Source organism: Notamacropus eugenii, chromosome 5, assembly GCF_028372415.1.
Source record: "Notamacropus eugenii isolate mMacEug1 chromosome 5, mMacEug1.pri_v2, whole genome shotgun sequence".
Lineage (NCBI taxonomy): Eukaryota > Metazoa > Chordata > Mammalia > Diprotodontia > Macropodidae > Notamacropus > Notamacropus eugenii.
The window spans coordinates 117,937,039-117,956,478 of record NC_092876.1 but is presented as its reverse complement, the minus strand read 5'-3'; the positions used below and the strand labels follow the sequence as shown (position 1 = coordinate 117,956,478).

At 37.2% G+C, this 19,440-nt stretch overlaps 1 protein-coding gene across 14 annotated transcripts in view; it reads right to left on the bottom strand.

Moving 5' to 3' along the window:
- DLG2 (discs large MAGUK scaffold protein 2) overlaps positions 1 to 19,440 on the bottom strand; it is a 1,590,913-nt gene that overhangs the window by 547,071 nt on the left and 1,024,402 nt on the right. For 13 of the 14 annotated variants that reach the window (XM_072610680.1, XM_072610682.1, XM_072610692.1 and 10 more), the window contains one exon: positions 2,168 to 2,236. The exons of the other annotated variant lie outside the window; for it this stretch is intronic. In XM_072610680.1, the coding sequence (XP_072466781.1) occupies positions 2,168 to 2,236 (69 nt within the window). The remainder of the gene's footprint in view (positions 1 to 2,167; positions 2,237 to 19,440) is intronic. 14 annotated transcript variants of the gene reach the window in all.

Genomic DNA, 19,440 nt, shown 5'->3' with positions numbered 1-19,440 from the left:
ACAGATGCATGTTTATAGTCGAGCAATAATGATTTATGCTGGATTTTTTCCTTGATATCTCACTGATATCTAAAATGCATTATGTACAAATATGTAATATATCCACAAGGTAACCAATTAGATTCCTCTAAACCTACATTTCCCTTGTACTTTGGTATTTCTATTGAGAATATAGCCATCCTTTTAAACAACCAGGTTTACAACCTTGCAGTCATCCTTGACTACCTCCATACAAGCAGCTGTCAAGTCTTGTCAATTCTTGTACCATAACATTTCTTGTACCTTACTGCTTAAAAATAATAAGAGCTAGTATTTATATATCACTTTAAAGTTTACAAATATTATCTTATTTAACCTCATAACAACTCTGTAGGGTAGACATTATTATTATAATCACTATTTCGCAATAGAGAAAATTGTGGAAGACAGAGGTTAAGTGACTTAGCCAGGTCATTCTTATAGTAAATATCTCAGGCTTACTTAGGAAGACTCAGGTCATCCTAACTACCTACACTTTAGCTACTGCCCTCATCATCTCTCATATATATTCTTGTAATAGCCTCCTATTTGGTCTGCTTGCTTTGTCGTAGCATTCTGTCCTCTACATAACTGCCAAAATAATCTAAAAAATATATACACACATATACATGCACATACATATATATACATATACATGTATACACATACATATATATGTACATAACTAATAAATTTAGATCAGACAAGGAACTTAAAAGTCACTGAGTCCAACTCTCTCACTTCATAGATAATGAAATTGTGGCATAGGGATTAAGTGAACAACTTAGTCACACAGTGAGGTAGGATTTGAACTCAGGTCTTCTTCGCTCCCAGTCCAGCAGCCTATCCAATATGTCATGCTGCCACTCCTAAATCACAGGACTGATTATACCATTTTCCTACTCAAAAATTTTCAGTGGCTCCCTGCCATTTCTGGTTTAACATAAAACTTTTAGCTTGGCATTTAAGGCCTCTATAAGCTGGCTTCAACCTAACTTTCTAGCCTAATATAATTTTATTCCCCTTTTCACATTCCAGTCAAAAGGGATTTGTGACTGTTTTGTTAATTCCATCCTCCATTGCCCATTTCCCTGCACAATTTGTATCTCACGTTTAGCATGGACGCCTTCTTCATTTCTCTCTCTGAGTCCTCACCTTGCTTCAGGGCTCAACTCAGCTGCCATCTATTCTGTGAAACCTTTCACAATTTTCCCATTATTTAATGCACATTCTCTCCTGGATATTCCTTGTACAATACTTATTTTTGTAGATGTTGTAGCTCCCTAGTACAGGGGATTCTAAATATTTTGGGGTCGTGATCCCCTTTGGCAGTCTAGTGAAGCCCACAGACATATCCTCAAAATAATGTTGTCAAGTGCATAAAATAAAATACATAAGATCATAAAACCAAGTATATTAATACACAGTGTGCAAATCTTTTCAAACCTCAAGTTAAGATTAAGAACAGCTGCCCTGGTAGAGTGTAAGCTCCTTGAAGGCAAGAATGATTTCATTTTTGTCTCTGTGTCCCCACATTCTAGCACAGTAATTGGAATACAATAGGAATATAATAAATATTTGCTTAATTGATTCCACTCAAACCTAGGATCACAGAATTACAAAATAACACAGTCTCAGAAGTTAGAAAGTGATTTCAAAGGTCATCTAACCTAACCCATACCTGAAAACAAAGTCTTCTGTCATATCTTTGATAAGAAGTCATCCAGCCTCTTTGGGCATAATTTCAGCTTGCTCTCCAAAGGTTGGGTCAGTTCACAACTCCACCAACAATGAACAGTGATGGGTAGCTAACTACCTCATGAGGAAATCTATTCTACTTTTGGATTCTGCCATAAATAACTAACTCCCTAGCCCTACTGGGATAGGTTCATTCAAACACAGAATTTCAAGATGGAATGTTTTTTCAAACACTAAGCATCTATCAGACAGTTATGAATGAATTAATAAGAATAATCTCCACTACTAATTTTAATTTGTCAAAAGCCCGCCCTTGGGTGTGTAAGTAGTATGTGCATTTGAGCATCAAGGCCTCATAAGACGTGTCTGTCTGCACTTCATTTGAGTAGCCCCGCTGTGCTCAGTATTGTGGAGTTCCCTCAGAATGGGAGCTCTGGAATGCTTTGCTTACCCCTCCAGAGAGATGGCTCGCTGCAGAGTCATTGAGGGCTGACGAGTCGTGGTGCTGTGCTGAGAATGACTGTATGGAAAAAGAAAGGAGGGTGAAACCCACAAAAAAAATCTGACTAAAGTGTCTTTACACATTCTACTATTTTCTACTGTTACCATAAATGAAAGGGGGAGAACTTCACACAACAAAATATCCACTGATATTTCTCTAGAACATTTTAAGGGCTATACAATGCTTTAAGGTTTTTAAAACACTTTCCTCACATACACCCTGTGAGGTGTGTAGCAGAAGCATTATTAGTTCAATTTTACAGATCACAGGGGCATAAATTTAAAGCTGGAAGGGACCCTAGGGAGCCCTTCCCTCATTTTACTGATGGAAAAATAGAAGCCCCAGGAGAGGAAGATAACTGACCAAAGTCACAAAGCTAGCAAGCATCTCAGTGGGGGTTCTAACCCATGTTTCTCAACTCAAACTCTCAACTCAAACTACATACTCTATGATGCTGTAAGGGCAGCTAGAAGGCCCAGCAGACAGACTGCCAGGCCTGGAGTCAGAAGGACCTGTGTTCAAATCTGACCTCAGACACTTACTAGCTGTGTCACCCTGGGTAAATCAGGTAGCTCTGTTTGCCTCAGTTTCCTTATCTACAAAGTGAATTTGAGAAAGAAATGGTAAATCACTTCAGTATCTTTGCCAAGAGAGCCGCTAGTGAGGTCATGAAGGGGCAGATATGATTTAAAAATGACTCAAAATGATATAGCAACAAGTACCATCAGTTATTTCTGCGCAGCTGATCAAATACAGTTTGATTCTTCTCATTTCACTAGTGACAGTGGGAACATAAAATGTAGAGATGGAAGGGACCTTAAAAGATATGCTTACTAACCACCATTTTACAGACAAAGGAACTGAGGTTCAAAAGGGCAAGTATTTATATCCAGGTCAACTGATACTTATTACCTTAATGGAATATTTTCTTGGATAATTCTCCTAATTTTTGCACAAAATTTGATAGGAATAAATGTCATCCAAAGATGAAGCATGAAATTGTATATAAACATGTACAACAAAGAATTCAGAAAATTGTGGCATTAAAAAAACAACATTCCAATGCCTTATTTTAGACTGAGTGTGACTCTGAGGCATGGTAAGCTGTACCAGAGATACAAAAGTTTGAAAAGCTGCTACAGAGCTTAAAAAAATTGACTGTAAGCCAGATGATGGACTACTGTTTCTCTACCATTTGCTGAACCACTGATGGAAAGCTCATGATCAGAAGTTGAAATCTGAGTCAGTAGAGGGAGTTTCCACTCCATTGATGAAATTACATATCTTTTAAAGCATCCATGAAAAGACATGATCTGCAAAGTGAGGAGAATGAAGCTATGTCTCATTAGAGCCAAAGACCTTTAAAGAAAATGATTTCTGCAGAAACTACTGGGAATGCTTATTAGAGCATGGTAAAAACAATGCAACAGATCACATAATATCACAAGATAACATTTTACTATCTGTGAGCTAAAAGCTCAAACAAGTAGCTTGTAAAGCATTTCCTTCACTCTCTCATCCAAACTCAAGAAATCTCTTCTCCACTGTCTCTGGTTGACAAATAGTTACCTAGCCTTTGTTATAGAAGGGGAGGTTGTATAGAGGCTGGATGATGAGGAAGACAGGGTCAATGCTCAATCAGTCCAGACCTGGCTTCAAATATCATCTCTGAAATATAAGCAAGAGCCTTAACCACACTGACCCTTTCTTTTTTCATCTGTAAAATAGGCAATATAAATAAGACTTGTCATACATACTTGACAATGATTACTCTGAGAATCAGTATAAGACATTGTATGTAATGTCTTTAAAGTGCTGTATAAATGCTTGTTATTAACAAGGTAGTTTATTTTATCGTTGGATAAGAACAGTTCCTAGGTATATTCTTTCTAACCATCCATCTGAGTTCTTCCAGGGTGACATGCTAGGTTGTAAACCTCTTGAGGGCAGAGACAATATCCATTTACTTTTTTGGTATCTTCCACAGTACCTAATGTGGTACTTTGTCCACAGTGGGCAGTCAATAAGTGTTAATAGTTTGAATGCCTCTATCAGCTATAATTAATAATTACACTATGTATTGTCAATCAATCAATAATTATTTATAAGTACTTACTATGTGCGAAACACAGGGCAAAGCTCTAAGGATACAGAGAAGAAGGAAAAACAGTCCCTGTCTTCTGGAAGCTCACATTTTAATAGGTGAGACAACACATACATACATACATATACATATACAAAGGACATATAGAGTAGATGGAAGGTTATTGTTGTTTTCCTTCATTCCTGAAGAGGACCAAGGCATCAGGAAGGTGATGTCATGACTTGTAAGTGATTTGGATTTAAGTGAGGCAGAGCTGTGCAAAGTCACCAACCTCACTTTTTCCTCTGGAGTCATCTGGGTCCAGTGGCAAGATATAGATCAGGATGACTGAAACGGCCCCGGATACACTGGGAGACCTTGGTCTTTTTAAATCAAGTAAGGTCTTTCTCAGGTCTCAGTTTGTCTGAGGCAGTGCCTGTTCAGTGATTAAAGCTTGGTAAACATGAGGCAAAGAATGGACTCTAACCTATTCCCCGTTCCCCAAAAATCAATCTGGGAGGGGAAGACCCTCAGGATTTCTGGCCAAAACAGAAGCATTTGCTATTTACACTCATTCTGAGCTATCAGAATCCAAACAATGAACCAGTAAGACCTGGACCTATTGTTAGCCAATCAATGAGAGCCAGAGTGATTTGAATTTTAAGGCATGGTCCATAAAAAGGAAATCTAGTCCGTAAACCTCAAGATATATTGCTAGGTTTCAGTGATCAAGATGGAAAGTAACCTTAAAGGGGAAAGCATTATGAGATATTTCTTCCTTATAATAATCATCATTTAAACAAGTTTAATCAGTTAATACTACATGTGCCACAGGGGCAGCTAGGAGGCAAAGTGAATAGAGAACTAGTCCAAGAATCAGGAGGATCTGAGGTCAAATCTGGTCCCAGAAACTTGACACTTACTGGGTGTGTGACATCTCCAGTTATCCTGATGAATATCTGGTCACTGGATTCAGATGGCTCAGGAGGAGAAGTGAGGTTGGTGACCTGCGCAGCCCTCCCTCACTCAAAACAAAGTCAAATGCAAGTCATGTCATTATTTCTCTGATGGCATGGTCTTCTTTGGCAGCGAAAGACGAACACACACACCCTTGGGCAAGTCACTTAACCCCTGATTGCCTCATCTCCCCACTCTAAAAAAAAATACTGCATATTCCACAAAGATATCATTGCTGAAGATGAAATAAATGTGCTTAAGAATATCCTGTTCTTAGTGTAAGGACCACATATTAGCTAACATAAATTTTGTTTTTTCTAAAATGAGACCCAGAGATTATAGGCAGAGATCAATGATTTATGAAGATCTCTTTTTCATTTCCCATAACTGCTTTGCATCTTTCTGATCCATTGAACAGGTATTATTTTGTATAATGATTTTCTGTTTGTGCCTTTTTCCTTTACCAGATTACAAACCACATGAGTTGACACTAGGGAGCAAAGTGGATAGAGCATTAGGAGTGGAGTCAGGAAGACTCATCTTCCTGAGTTCAAATCTGGCCTCAGACTTAACCTTGTTTGCCTCAGTTTCCTTCTCTGTAAAATGAACTGGGAAAAGAAATGACAAACTACTCCAGTATCATTGCCAAGAAAACCTCAAATGGGGTCATGAAGAGACAAAGTACTGAAACGAGTAAACAACAGTAGACTCCATGAGGGCAAAGACTATGTTTTCTTTAATTGTTTCTCTCTCCTCCACTTTCCTTTGCCCCAAGTCTCATCCAGTGCTCTGCACATAGTAGCCATGAGATTTAAAAAAGCGTTCACTAAATGAAAACTAAAGGAAGGCTCCCAGCATATGAGATGGACTCTATGTAATGGCAAGCTTTTGGACTCCACAAGAGGTGAACAGGATGGGTAAGGCATGAGTGGGCTTAATTCTGTCTCACTGGAGGGAATATCTTCATTAATGAAGTCCCAGAGCCAATGGAGTTCTGGAATATGACTGAATGGATTACTACAGCATTTGGATTTGTTTCACCAGTATTTTCTAGGCACACTTAATAAATACACTAATAGAAATTTTTAAAAATTCTACTTTACTCAAATCTAAATTATGGAAAGATTATATTTTAAAAATGATCAGTTACATTCATTATATGAAATACAAAAATGACAATTTCAAAAGGCTATGTCACATGTTCATACTCCATATACAAAATCAACCCATTATCTTATTGTATAAATTATTCTTTAGGAGCAAACTTAGAGTTCTACAATATGAAATTTCAATGGTAGTACTTTTTTTTTATCAAGTCTTCTAGAGACCCCAAAGTATTGTTTTTAAGCACAGGTAGTAAGGATGGATACAGTATATTTCATGAGTGCTCAAGAAATGCAAGTTGATTAGGATATATTTTATTATGTAAAATGTATTGGAACAGGAGGCCTGCATTTCAGTTCCAGATTTTCCGGTAACTAGCTGTGTGCCCTTGGGCAAATGTCTTTACAGTTTTCCCTATCTGAAACTCAGTTTCTTACATGCAAAATGATGGTCTGGCTCAAAATCGTCCTTCTGGTTCTAATCTGCTCTGTTTATGAAAATAGAATCATAGATTTTGAGCTGGAAAAGATGTGAGAGGTCATCTAGTCCAACTGTTCCATTTGGCTGATGAGGAAACTAAGATCTAGTGATTCAAGGTAATGAAGCTAGCTACAAAGCAGGGATGTGAACTGAGGTCATCTGATCTCTAATCAAATGGTCTTCCTAAGGTATCATGCTGCCTTTCATTATGTGACGAATAAGAATCCCAAGAGACAGTGTTTCTGGTAATATAATAATCAATTTTTTAATTAGGCTAGATAATAATCAAGGAATTGATGGCCAGTAGTTTCTTTTTGCAATCAAAGACAAAAATTGTGGAGAATCTAAAAGCTTTAAATAATTTGAAAGGGGAATTCCCTTAAAAACTGAAAATCAACCCTGATTGGTGGATATTTAATGAGAAAGTGGGTTAGATTACGGGGCTTCTTAAACTTTTTTTTACTCATGACCCCTTCAGCACTTCTTAGACTACGGGTAAGTTTAAGAAATGCTGTAAGTCTTCAGCTCCTTCTTCTGATAACATGGGACTTGATCATGAGACTCATATAGCTCCAGCACTCTGGACAAGGGAATTCATCTCCATTCAGATCACTCTGATTGGTTTTCTCCTTCATGATCTGGGTTACAATAAACTCTACTGGAGGGACAAAAGGACAGGAACTCATTTTCTCGGAGTTGGAACTGGTCCAGATAGGATTCTATTTACTATTTTTATTCTATTTATTTTAGAAATATTTCTATTTCTCTAAACAAAAGTAAGGTATTCTAGTTGGCTGGGATCCTGAGCAAGACTGAAGAGCATGCACCTTGAAGGCTAAGACAATCTCAATCAGTGATGTCCTTGAGAGACTGACCTTCCACAGGAGATGGGTCTCAATAGAGAAACAGAGGAGAAAAGCCTGGATCCTAGTTTACTAATTGGTTATTTAATAACTGCTTATTGGTATAATAGAAAATATTAGTGAGAGGCAGGTTAATAGAGAATTTATCAATGTTTACTATGTGCCAGGGGCATGGTAATTAAAGAATACCAGAAATGGAAGGAAACATCTCATCTAATTCTTTCTTTTCACAGATGACATTGAATGAATTTTAGAAGTATTTCCTTCAACTTTTCTATTAATGTTATTGGACTTGTACATTTTAACCCAAAGAGGCACTATATGGCCAGATATATGCTGTGATAGGTAAATGCCAGGGAATCATTATCTTTAGGTACTTTACACTTGTGGACCGCTGATGCTCAGATTCTGGCCTCTATGGTTTGGTATGGTTCCAGCAGAAATGCAAGTTCTAACACTGGTCTGTAACAATTTAAGTAGGAAACACAGGAGATATATGAAGCAAAAAGCCATGGGAGCCTCAGTGAGGGTAAGCTATAGTGAAAGTATTGTTATCAGCTCACACAATTGGATGGTATAGTACAACTTCTGGGATTACAGAAGGGAATGGAAAGTCCAACCTTTAAACTGAAAATGTATACTTGAGCAAGTCCCAAAGTCACAGCAATTGTCTCCTATAATGAAGTGCTACCTACTAACTGAGCAATGCTGACAGCCCATTCCAATAATATAACACTTTTTTTGTTCAAACTACAATGTTGGTGGATCCTGGGGGTCAGGGTGAAGGCTTGAAAAAGGAAATAACATAAGCTTTTTCGTTGTGTCTAGTAATTTATTAAACCAACTGATTAGAGCACATCCAAGAGAAATTCTAACTTAGAAAATGGAAGCAGGAGTCAGAAGAGGGATAAAGAGGACCTGTAGAAGGCAACCAAAGCCACATTTGCTATACCATCACAGGCAGTGAGGGGAATATGAGTACCTGGTAAAGAATGGGAGAGCCCAGATAATACCTATGGGATAATTTTCATTCTTCATTACTTTTTCATGTAACCAATCAACTCCTAGAATTAAAAAGCCAGTGATGAGGAGAAGTATGATGCTGGAGATATATCAATGCACAGTTGCTTAGCTCTGACATGCCATGGCAAATCATTACAGGATGGCAACCATGCAATTTGTAGACATAAGTTATGAAGAATGCTGCAAAACTAAGGATTCCTCACCCCTAGTAGTCCTCTCCCAGTTGACCCCAGTCTGAATGCCTTAGTTGCACTTGAGTCTACATGCTTTTTGGGGTTCATCTGCCACTGGGTCAGGGAGACATTTTGTCCAATTTGGAAGGATGGAGTTCTTTGGGTAGAATGCCCAGAATCTCCATTCGTAGGTAGAAAGAAAGAATTGCATGGTTTTTCTGGGTTGGTTGGATTGGGAAAGGGATAAGAACAGGGGAGAAGACTATAATGAAACCTAGTCTGTCTAGACTTTACTACTAGAATCTATTTTTGCGAGTGTGTTCCTGAGGCTCTTGACACCCTTTGCAAATTTAGAGTGGATAGAATGCTGGGCTTGGAGTCAAATTGGGCCTCAGATACTTACGAGCTGTGTGACTCTAGATCAGTCATTTAACCTCTGCTTGCTTCAGTTTCCTCATATGTAAAACAGGGATAATAACAGCACCTTGCATGTTGTTGTGAGGATGGAATAAGATAATGGTTGTAAAACTACTTAGCACAGTGCCTGGCACATAGCAGATATTACATAAATGTTCATTCCATTTTCCCTCCCTTTACCTCTTGTATGAATCAATCTTCAAAGACAAGAACAATTATTATGACAGTGCTAATCCTAAATGGAAAATCTATATTAGCATCAGCTAGGACAGATATTGTCCTGCCTTATTTTATAGATTTGATGACATACTAAATTAATTACCTTGGACACATGTCTGGGGGTTATTTTAAAAGACTAGGGGAAGGGAAGGTGTCTTTCCAATAAAAGCCCTATTCGCTTTCTATTCATTTCAGTACAGAATAAAACAGAGAAAACCAAAAAGGTTACTTTTCAATAATTCTCATCTTCAAAATGAACAAAAAGGTCTCAAACTGCTGTCTGTGGTAATGGTATTTGCTGAGTGATATCTGGCACACTTGCCCTGTTAAATTAAAAATGATCTTTGAGTATAAGTATTTAAATCACAGTATTAAGCACAAGACGTAAAGAACATAACTATTTTTGATGGATGATTTTTTAATTTCCTCATTCTTTGGAGGAATGAGAGCCAGGATAAGTGGTCCTTATTGCATATCGTAATGTTAGATGGCTCTGTCTCAAAGGGGAATTTCAGAAAGGGGCTCTTTTATGGTCCTTTATTAACTAATAGAGAGTATGCTTATTTAATTTGATTCCTAACAACCAACCTAATTTGGAAAAACCTTCTCTGACTGTACAAAATTCTGTCATTAAACAATTTTTCCTGAGTGCTTTTGGAGCTCATTTTACCAGGCATCCAGTATTAGGTCTAGCACTGAACATGGAGTCAGGAAGATGGGTTCAAATTTTGTTTTGGCCTTTTACCATCTGTGTGACCCTGGGTAAGTCATTGAAATTTTCTAGGTCCTAGTTCCTCATCTATGAAATGAGGGGTTGAATGACATGGCTTCTATGGTAATTTCCAACTCTAAATCTATGCTCCTATTACATAGATAGTTCCCTCGAGCTAATTGAATATGTGCGAGGTATGGTGGCACAGTGGATAGAGTGCTAGACCTGAAATCAGGACGACCCATGTTGTTGAGTTGAGCTTAAATACAGCCTCAGACATGCTCTGGCTGTGTGACCCTGGACAAGTCACTTAATCCTGTTTGCCTCAGTTTCCTCATATGTGTAATGAGCTGCACAAGGAAATGACAAACCACTCCAGCATCTTCCGCAAAAAAACCCACATGGAGTCATGAAGAATCAGACACAACTGAAAAACGACTAAACAACAACAATACAGAGCAAATGCCAAATGCCTAGAAGAAGATAGACCACACAATATGGTGGAAAATAGGAAAATGGAATCAGAAGACCTGGGTTCAAGTCCCAGCTATGTCACTTGGACAAATCATTTAACTTTTCTGAGCCTCAGTTTCTTCATTTGTAAAACAGAAATTAACAATACATAATTTTTTCACAGAGTTGTAGTCAGGATGAAATAATATAACCCATATAAAATATTTCATAAATGCAAAAGTATTACTAAGTGTGAATGAATGAATGAAGTACTTTTTAAGCCCTTACTATGTGCTAAGATCTGAGGATACAAATAAAGAAGTAAGAGAGTCCTTGCTCTCGTTCTGATGTAGGAAACAACACACATGGAGGGTTTCAACTGTGAGCTGGACAGAAAGCAGTTGGAAAAGAATTCAAGGAGGTGGAGGAGGAAGAAGAGTGGTTACCTTCATTTCTTCATCATGGTGGCCATTATTATTTCTATCCCACAGCTTCTTCCTCATCATTTCAATCATTTTTATCCTCTGCATTCAATATTTCAAAGAACTATTATTTCATTGAGCGTGTGCCCTCCCCTAATGCAGACCATATTGTATTTGGCATCTTAGCAAATGACCTTTCAGAGTTTCTATGGCTATGAAAAGTTATCATCCTATGGCCATGCTGGTGATGAGAGTCTCCAAACTTAGCTAGGATAGTTCTCATATTAGAGACATTGATCCCAAATCCAAAACCATATTCAGAACCTTTCCAGGACAACAGAAGAACTTAAGCAATGCTGACCCTCTGCTACAACTACCTTTAAGAAACAAGGGTCACCACTAAACAAGATAGCACAATCAGAGGCAGACTTTAATGTCAGTCAGTCAATAAGCATTTATTAAATTCCTACTGAGTGCACTGTATTAAGAGCTGGGAACACAAAGAATGACAAAAGGCGGTATCTGCACTCAACGAGCTCACAATTTGATGGAGACTTTGTTAACAAATACTCATATTATATACACACACATACACACAAACACATGCATATATGTGTGTATATATATGCATAAATATGTGCATATATGTAGGGATGTGTGTATGTATCTATGTATGTGTGAATAAATTAAATGGGAAAAGGTATTGAAGCAATGACTTCACTAGAAATTTCAGATGAGGAAACTTCCTCTACCAATTCATGTAGGCACCTCCTCTCCATCTTACAGTCATAGAAAGGGCTGAGAAGTTTAATAACTCACCCAGGGGCACACAAACCATATTCGGCAGAACTAAATAAAATGGAGGAGTAGTTTTTTTGAACTAAAATCTTCCTGCCTATGAAGCCACTCTTTATCCACTAAGCCATGGAACACAATATAAAAATATTACAAATATGTGACATCTATCTATCTATATATATATAGTATGATATATAATCTACATCTATCATCTATCTATCCATCTATCCATCCATCTATCTATCTATCTATCTATCTATCTATCTATCTATCTATCTATCTATCTATCTATCTACCACTGCCCTAGGGAGTTACCCGAGGAAGTGAGAAAAGAAGTTGTTTGTTTAGGGTTATACAGCATATATATATCAGAATCAGAATATAAACTCAGGTCTTTCTGACTCCAAGGCTATACCATCTTGTCTCTCTGTGGATAAAAAGATATATATATATACATATATGTATACACACAGTTATATACATATCATTGAAACTCATGGGTAGAATTTTGAAAACTAGAAGAAAATGTCCTTTTTTTACAAAGTGCTTTCAAGCCCCACACTAATATTTGGGACAAAAGTGCAGCTTAATGGCACACCTCTCCCTTTAGGACCAAGAGGTGGGTCATCATGCATAGTCTCTACTGCCTTTCAATTCCAAGGTTGAATTTTCTGCATCTTCATAATTATGTAAAAGAGTTTCCTAAAGTAATCTTCAGTTGGAGATGAAAAATACATTATAATCAGTTCCCTCTGCAAGCAGCTGTGCCAGCATGAGATCAATTCAGCCCCTGGAGATTGATTATCTTTTTAAGTTAAATCGATGTGTATCACCCTTAGCTCCTAGGAACTAAGCACCTCCAAAATGAAAATGTCATAGGCATTCCAAAAGCCACCTTGCAGAAACATCAAGGGAATGATGCACTATGGAACAGTGGAAATAGCATCAGACTTGAAGAATTAGAATCTTGGTTCTAATTCCATGTCTTAGACCTTCCTCTTCTTAGACCTGTGAGGAAGTAACTTCACCTCTCAACATCTCAGTTTTCTCATCTGTAAAATAGGGTTGACAATACTTGAAGTATTTAATTTATAGTGTTGCTGTGGGAAAAAAGCATGTTTTTTTAAGCCTCAAAGTGACATAGAAATAATAGCAATTATTTTTATTACTGCTATTAACCAGTCAGTCTTTGTGCCGGAAAAGTATCATGATTATCAACTCTATGTTATGATTTATATCTATACTAGTAACTCTACCAAGATATACGTGGAGAGAGAATGAGGGGCCAAGAGGCAGGAGCTAAGAGAGCTAAACTACAGTCTTGCCTGGCTTGCTACAGTGTGTAGACAAAGAGAACTTGAAGGAGCAGTATGGTCAATAGTCTGTTAAATAAATGAAGAAACCCTCTGCAATGTTCCACAAATAAATCACCAAGCTGTGGAATCAGAAGTTTAGAGCTAGATCCATAAATCTTAAAGATAGAAAAGACTTTAGAGGTCATTTAAGCCAATCCTCTCTCTATCCTTCCCTAGCCATACACGAAAAAGCAGGGAATCCTTTTTATAGCATCCCACTACAAAATGGCTAGCAGGGAATTCATGCTAAAGATAAGGAGGGAGGAAGTAAGAGAGCACCCAGCTGTCCTTGATGAATTCACATCACCTGGTCCAGATGAATTACATACTCAGGTCTTAAAAGAACTGTCAGATAGGATTGATGACCCACTGTCAATGATATTTGAAAAATCATAGAATATGGAAAAGATATCACAAGACTAGAGAAGGACAAATATCCTGATTTTCATAAAAGAGAAAGGAACAGAGTCTGCAAACTATAGACCACTGACAGTGACTTCAATTCCTGGGAAAATTTGAGAACAGTTTAAATGATTGGTGAATATATGGAAAAGGAAGCAGGGATCTCAAAGAGCTACGATGGCTTCCTCATGCTAGACAAATCTAATCTTATTCTCTCTCTGTCTGTCTGTCTGTCTATCTCTTTATTTCTTTATTTGACAGGATAACTCAACTAGTAAATAAGGAGAATGTGGTAGATATAGTTTACCTAGATTTCAGCAAAGTTTTTGATAAATATCATAAACCCAACCCAATATGGCAAGAGATCTCCAATAGGGTATCCCAGGGGTCTACTTGGCCATGTGCTCTATAAAGCTTTTATCAATGACTTTGATAAGGTGGTAGATGGTGTGTTCTTTGGCTTTGAAGATGACAGCAAGTTAGAAAGGACAACTGCCACAATGGGTGATGGTCAAGACCAAAAGTGTCTTGAAAGGATAAAGAATTGGGCTGAATCTAGTATGATGAAATTCAATAGAAATAAGTGTAAACTCTTACATTCAGGAAAAAATCACATTCACAAACAAAAACTGGATCATGTGCAGTAAGACAACAGCTGTTACAAAAAAGAAAAAAGATCTGGGAGGTTTTAGTGGACCAAAAGTTCAATATGAACCCTCAGTATAATGTGGCAACCCCCAGAAAGCTAAGTGATTATATTGTTCAGTCATATCCAACTCTTTTTGACCCCATATGGGATTTTCTTGGCAAAGATACTGGATTGGTTTGACAGTTCCTTCTCCGTGGATTAAGGTAAACCAAAGCTAAGTGACTTGCCCAGGGTCAAACAGCTCATGAATATCTGAGGTTAGATTTGAAGCCAGGTCTTTCCGACTCCAGGCCCAGCATTTTATCTACTAATCCTCCTAAGTGCCTTGTGATTTGGAGACTGCATTTAATGAGGGCAACTTTCAGGAATACGGAGGTGATAATTCCACTGTACTCTGAAACGCTGTGTTCATTTGTGGGAACCACAGCTTCAGAAGGATATTGAACGTTTGAGCAATGTCCAAGAGAGGGCAACCACAATGCAAGAGTTCATGACATATATGGATAGATTGAGGGGAATGGGAAAGTTTAACCTGGAGAAAAGATCGCTATCTTTAAGCATTTAAGGGCATTAAACTTTTTTATTTATACCCTACAGGGCAAAACCAAGAACAATCAAGGAAAGTGCCAAGAAGCTAATTTCGGCTTCATATTGGGGGGGAAAGGTTCCTAACCATTGGAACTGTACAAAAGTGGAATGAGTTGCCTCAAGAAGTCATAGATGACCTCTCCTTGGAGAACTTCAATAATATTAATTAAAATAACAACAATAATAGTAATTGTAATGATGAGAGTTAGAATTCATGTAGTACTTTAAAAGTGCTTTATATATATACAAATTTATGTATGTCCGTATGTTTATATATATTTAATTTGATCAGTTAGGTTTGTTATAGTGAATACTCATTTCTTGAAGAGGTTGGAATATATGGCCCCCAAGGAATCTTCCAGCTCTCAAACTGTTATTTTGGATTTACAATCACTGTTGAATATTTCCAGTGATGGGGAGCTAACTATATTATGAGATAATCTATTCCATCATTAGGCAATTCTGTTTATCAAAAAGTTGTTTCTTATACTGAGCCATGAGAAAATTTTAAATATTTCATCATGTTTTCCTCTGCTTTTTCTTCTCCAGATTAATATATCCCTATGTCTTGTTTGTATGAGATGATTTTCAAGTTCTCACTATCCTGGTCACCTTCCTCTACATGCAACCTACTTTGTCAATACCTCTTCTAAAATGTGCCATCTAGCACAAAATCTGTGGTAGAGTATTGTCAAGTAGAGTCAAGAGTAGACCTCTTGACTTCAACCAGATACTTCTAACTAAGTAACATAATATTTTACGTTTTAGCACCTACATCACAGGTTTGGTTCATATTAAGTATGTCGTTATGCAAAACTCTGAAACACATTTTTGATTGGATTGCTACAAAGCTGCATCTCTCCCATCTTATTTTTAATTTTTTGAGTATGAGATGATGATTTGTACTTTCTATAGGAATTAGATTAGACAACTTCTACAGTCTTTCCAACATTAAAATTCTATCACTTCATACTTATCTATGTTTAATTTCACCTATTTGGCTCACTGTGCCATACCACTGAGATATTTTGAAATCTGTCCTTTTTATATTTTCTGTCCTCACTAGCTTGTGCCATCAACTCATTTAGTTAGTACATCATCTTTGATCTGCAACTGATAAAACAGTAGATAAGAAGGGGCTAGAGATGGAGACATACAACATTCCATAGAAGCCTCCATCTAGGTTATCTATAGAGTCAATATCCTGTGGACCTGGTTGTTCAACTGTCTGCAATTTCACCTTATGCTAGTATCACCCAGTTCATATTTCTTCATTTCATGTCACGGTAAATTTGAGAGATCATTTATGATCCAACCCCTTAATGTCACAGATGTCACATGTCACAAACTGAGGCTCAAGAAGGTTGTCAATAACCTTTTAGAATAAGGGAAAGGGAAGTTTTATTCAGGATCTAATTTTCACAGTCAAGTAGAATTGGTCGATGAGGTGGAAATAGTAGGAACCCAGGGAGGTGCAAAGTAATTGTTCTATTTTAGAATTTGTCACAGGAAAACTAGGAGTAGTCAAACCTATTATGCATTGGGAAAGTGTAGATTCAGAGCTCAAAGGGCAGGTAAGATAGGCTAAAATTCTTCAGGGAAAGTAAACACAGGAGGGATAGAATATTCTTAAGACACTCAAAAAATTATGAAAGCATGAAGGAAAACAATTCTAATTGGGAAAAAAGGGGGAACTCTTTAAAGAGATGGATGGGAGTCACCAACTCTATTAATTCTAGTGAGATATGGTGAGATGGTGAACTACTCTAAGATCTTACCATCTGCCCCATTTCTATGACCTAATGCAGCAATCTAAGAACCTCAGACTTTGCCATGCACCAGGCCATTGAATCCTTAGGACTTCTAGGTATTTCCATTCACCTTGTGGCTAAACTGTCTTTTTTATATTATCTGTCGCATTTAAAGTGTGAACCCCTTGACAGCAGGGACTATTTGACTTTATTTCTGTCCCAAGTTATTTAGCACATATGCGAAATATTGAACCATATGATATAGAGCAGAAAGGTGTTGGATAATAGTCCAACACCATCATACATAAATAAAAACTTTTAATCTCTGATAGGGCAAAGAAAAGAATCAAAGAAGGAATATGATTTCTGCTCAGGGTGGATGGGATAATAATTGATGGATGTTAGAGAGAAAGCACAGTTGCTCAGAGTTGTTTATTTTGCTTTTACTTTTCCCTTAAATGGAAAAATGTTTTCAATACTGGAAAGGGCAGACCAAAAAAATGTTCAATAGGGTATTGATACTTATGTGAAGGGAGCTTTTAAAAGAGCCCTTAGTTGTCCTTGATGACTTCAAGTTACTTTGCTCAGATGAACTACAGTATTTCAGGTTCTGAAAGATACTGTGCATGTGAATTGCAAATTACAGCCAGAGATCCTGCTGATGTAAGGAACAGGTTCTACAAGATTAGAAAAAGACAAATGTCCCCATTTTCAAAAAGGGGAAGAGAATGAATTCAGCATATCAAGTGAGTTTAACTGATTCTTACCAAAGTTCTAGAAAGTTTTATTAAATGGTTGGAGAGTGAATATCTAAAAAAAGTGGTAGGTACAAACATAGTTTCATTAAAAACAGACCATGCCAGACTTGCCTCATTTCCATTTATGTTGTCTTTATTATACTAGTAAGCCAATGGAATGTGAGTTAGTTTAATTTGATTTCAGCAAATAAAACGGACAATCCCCAATGTTATCCTTGTGGACAAGATGGAGAGATGTGAGCTATATTTCAGTAAGATTATGTGGATTCAAATTTGGTTGGATCATTTTGACTGGATATCAATAGGGAAGGAGGTCTGTAGCAGAGTCATCCAGGGATCTATTTGGCCCAGTGATATTTATCATTTTAATCAATGACTCTGAACAAGATAGGTAGGATACTAAGCAGATCTGCACTTGACCTAAAATTGGTAGGGAACACATAAGGTGACAAAGGCCATCTAATTCAAATAGGTTTTGACAAGCTAGAATACTGGGCCATATTGGAGACAATGAAACTACCTTTAGGTAGCTGGAAGACTATGAGAACTTGCTCGTAAGTGTGGTTATAGTTTCAGGGGTATACATTCATTAGTTAGAAAAGTAATAAGAAACCTGAGTATCCTGTCCTTTGCTCTAACCTCAAATGTTATCTTCCTGGTCCAAAAGCCTGAAACATCCATAAGAAAATGTATTGTTTTAATATAATAGGCATATTCTTCCTTTTATTTGTTTAGTTATTAGATTGTTGGATGATCATTGGTCTTTTTAGGTTCTTCTACACGCACAGTGCACTTCAGGAGGCAATAGGTATTTTAAAACATATATATACATACATATATATATATATATATATCTCAAAAATTTCTATTCCACAAGGACCATTGTTCACACTGAAAGTGTTATCTTTAAGGATAAGGCCATATGAGATTTCTTCCCTGCTAGTCCAGAGAAGTTAGCTGCTAAGAAAAGTAAAACTTAAAGTGGGCTAAATTATTTTCTTGAGATTCTGGTAAGTACTCTGTAATGCACCAGTTACCTCTGATGACTCTAGAGATCATCTGCTTCATCTTCCCTCCCCAGTTTTATGAATAGGGAAACTGAGGTCCAGATAGCTGGCATAATTTTTCATAGGCAATGTCAGAGCCAATAGCAGAATCCAATTCTTTTGAGTTCTACCATAGTGAGGTCTTTTTTTATCATGCCTTTCTTCTATTTGCTTATTCTAGTATTAACAAGCAGAACTCAAAAGTAGTATGGGGCTGGCAAGTAGGAAGAGAGGGCTCTCTTTGATGACATTTTCTCTGCCAGTAGCAGTGTCCAATGAAATAAACTTAAGGGCATCCTCTGAGACCTTGAAAAGGTGTACATCTCTTAGTGAGAGTAACAGAACATTTGTCAATGACTGTAATGGGTCATATGGAAAAAAAAAAAGCCAGGGCTAAGGTTATATAATAGTGGTTATGTCTGTAACCTTCTGGACCTTGGGTTAGATACACCAACTTGCAGCCTATCCATTTTAGCCTCACCAAGGAAGTCACTTGAATTAGGCCAGCCATGGAGTTCTTTTCTTTTTGTATGGGAGAAAGAGTCTAAAAAACATTCATAGAATCAAGAGTCTGGAAACATGTTGAAGCCCTGCTACTCATTACCTATGTGACCTTAGGCAATTCAACTTAGCTATCCTGCACATTTGACTTTTCACCTGTAAAACAAACAATAATATCTGTCCTTCCTACTCACAATGTTATAATCTTAAAATGTGCTGATATATATATATATATATATATATATATATATATGTATGTATGTATGTATGTATGTATGTATGTAAGCCTCTTGAAATGTTACCCACATAACATGTTGATAATTCTTTTTCTTCTCATGATGATATCATATATGGTAGAAACAGGGGCTGATTTTGGAGTTAGAAGACCTAAGTTCAAATCTTGTCTTTACTACTCCCTGTGATGTTGGACAAGCTATTTTTCCCCCTGGGCATCAGTTCCTTCATCTT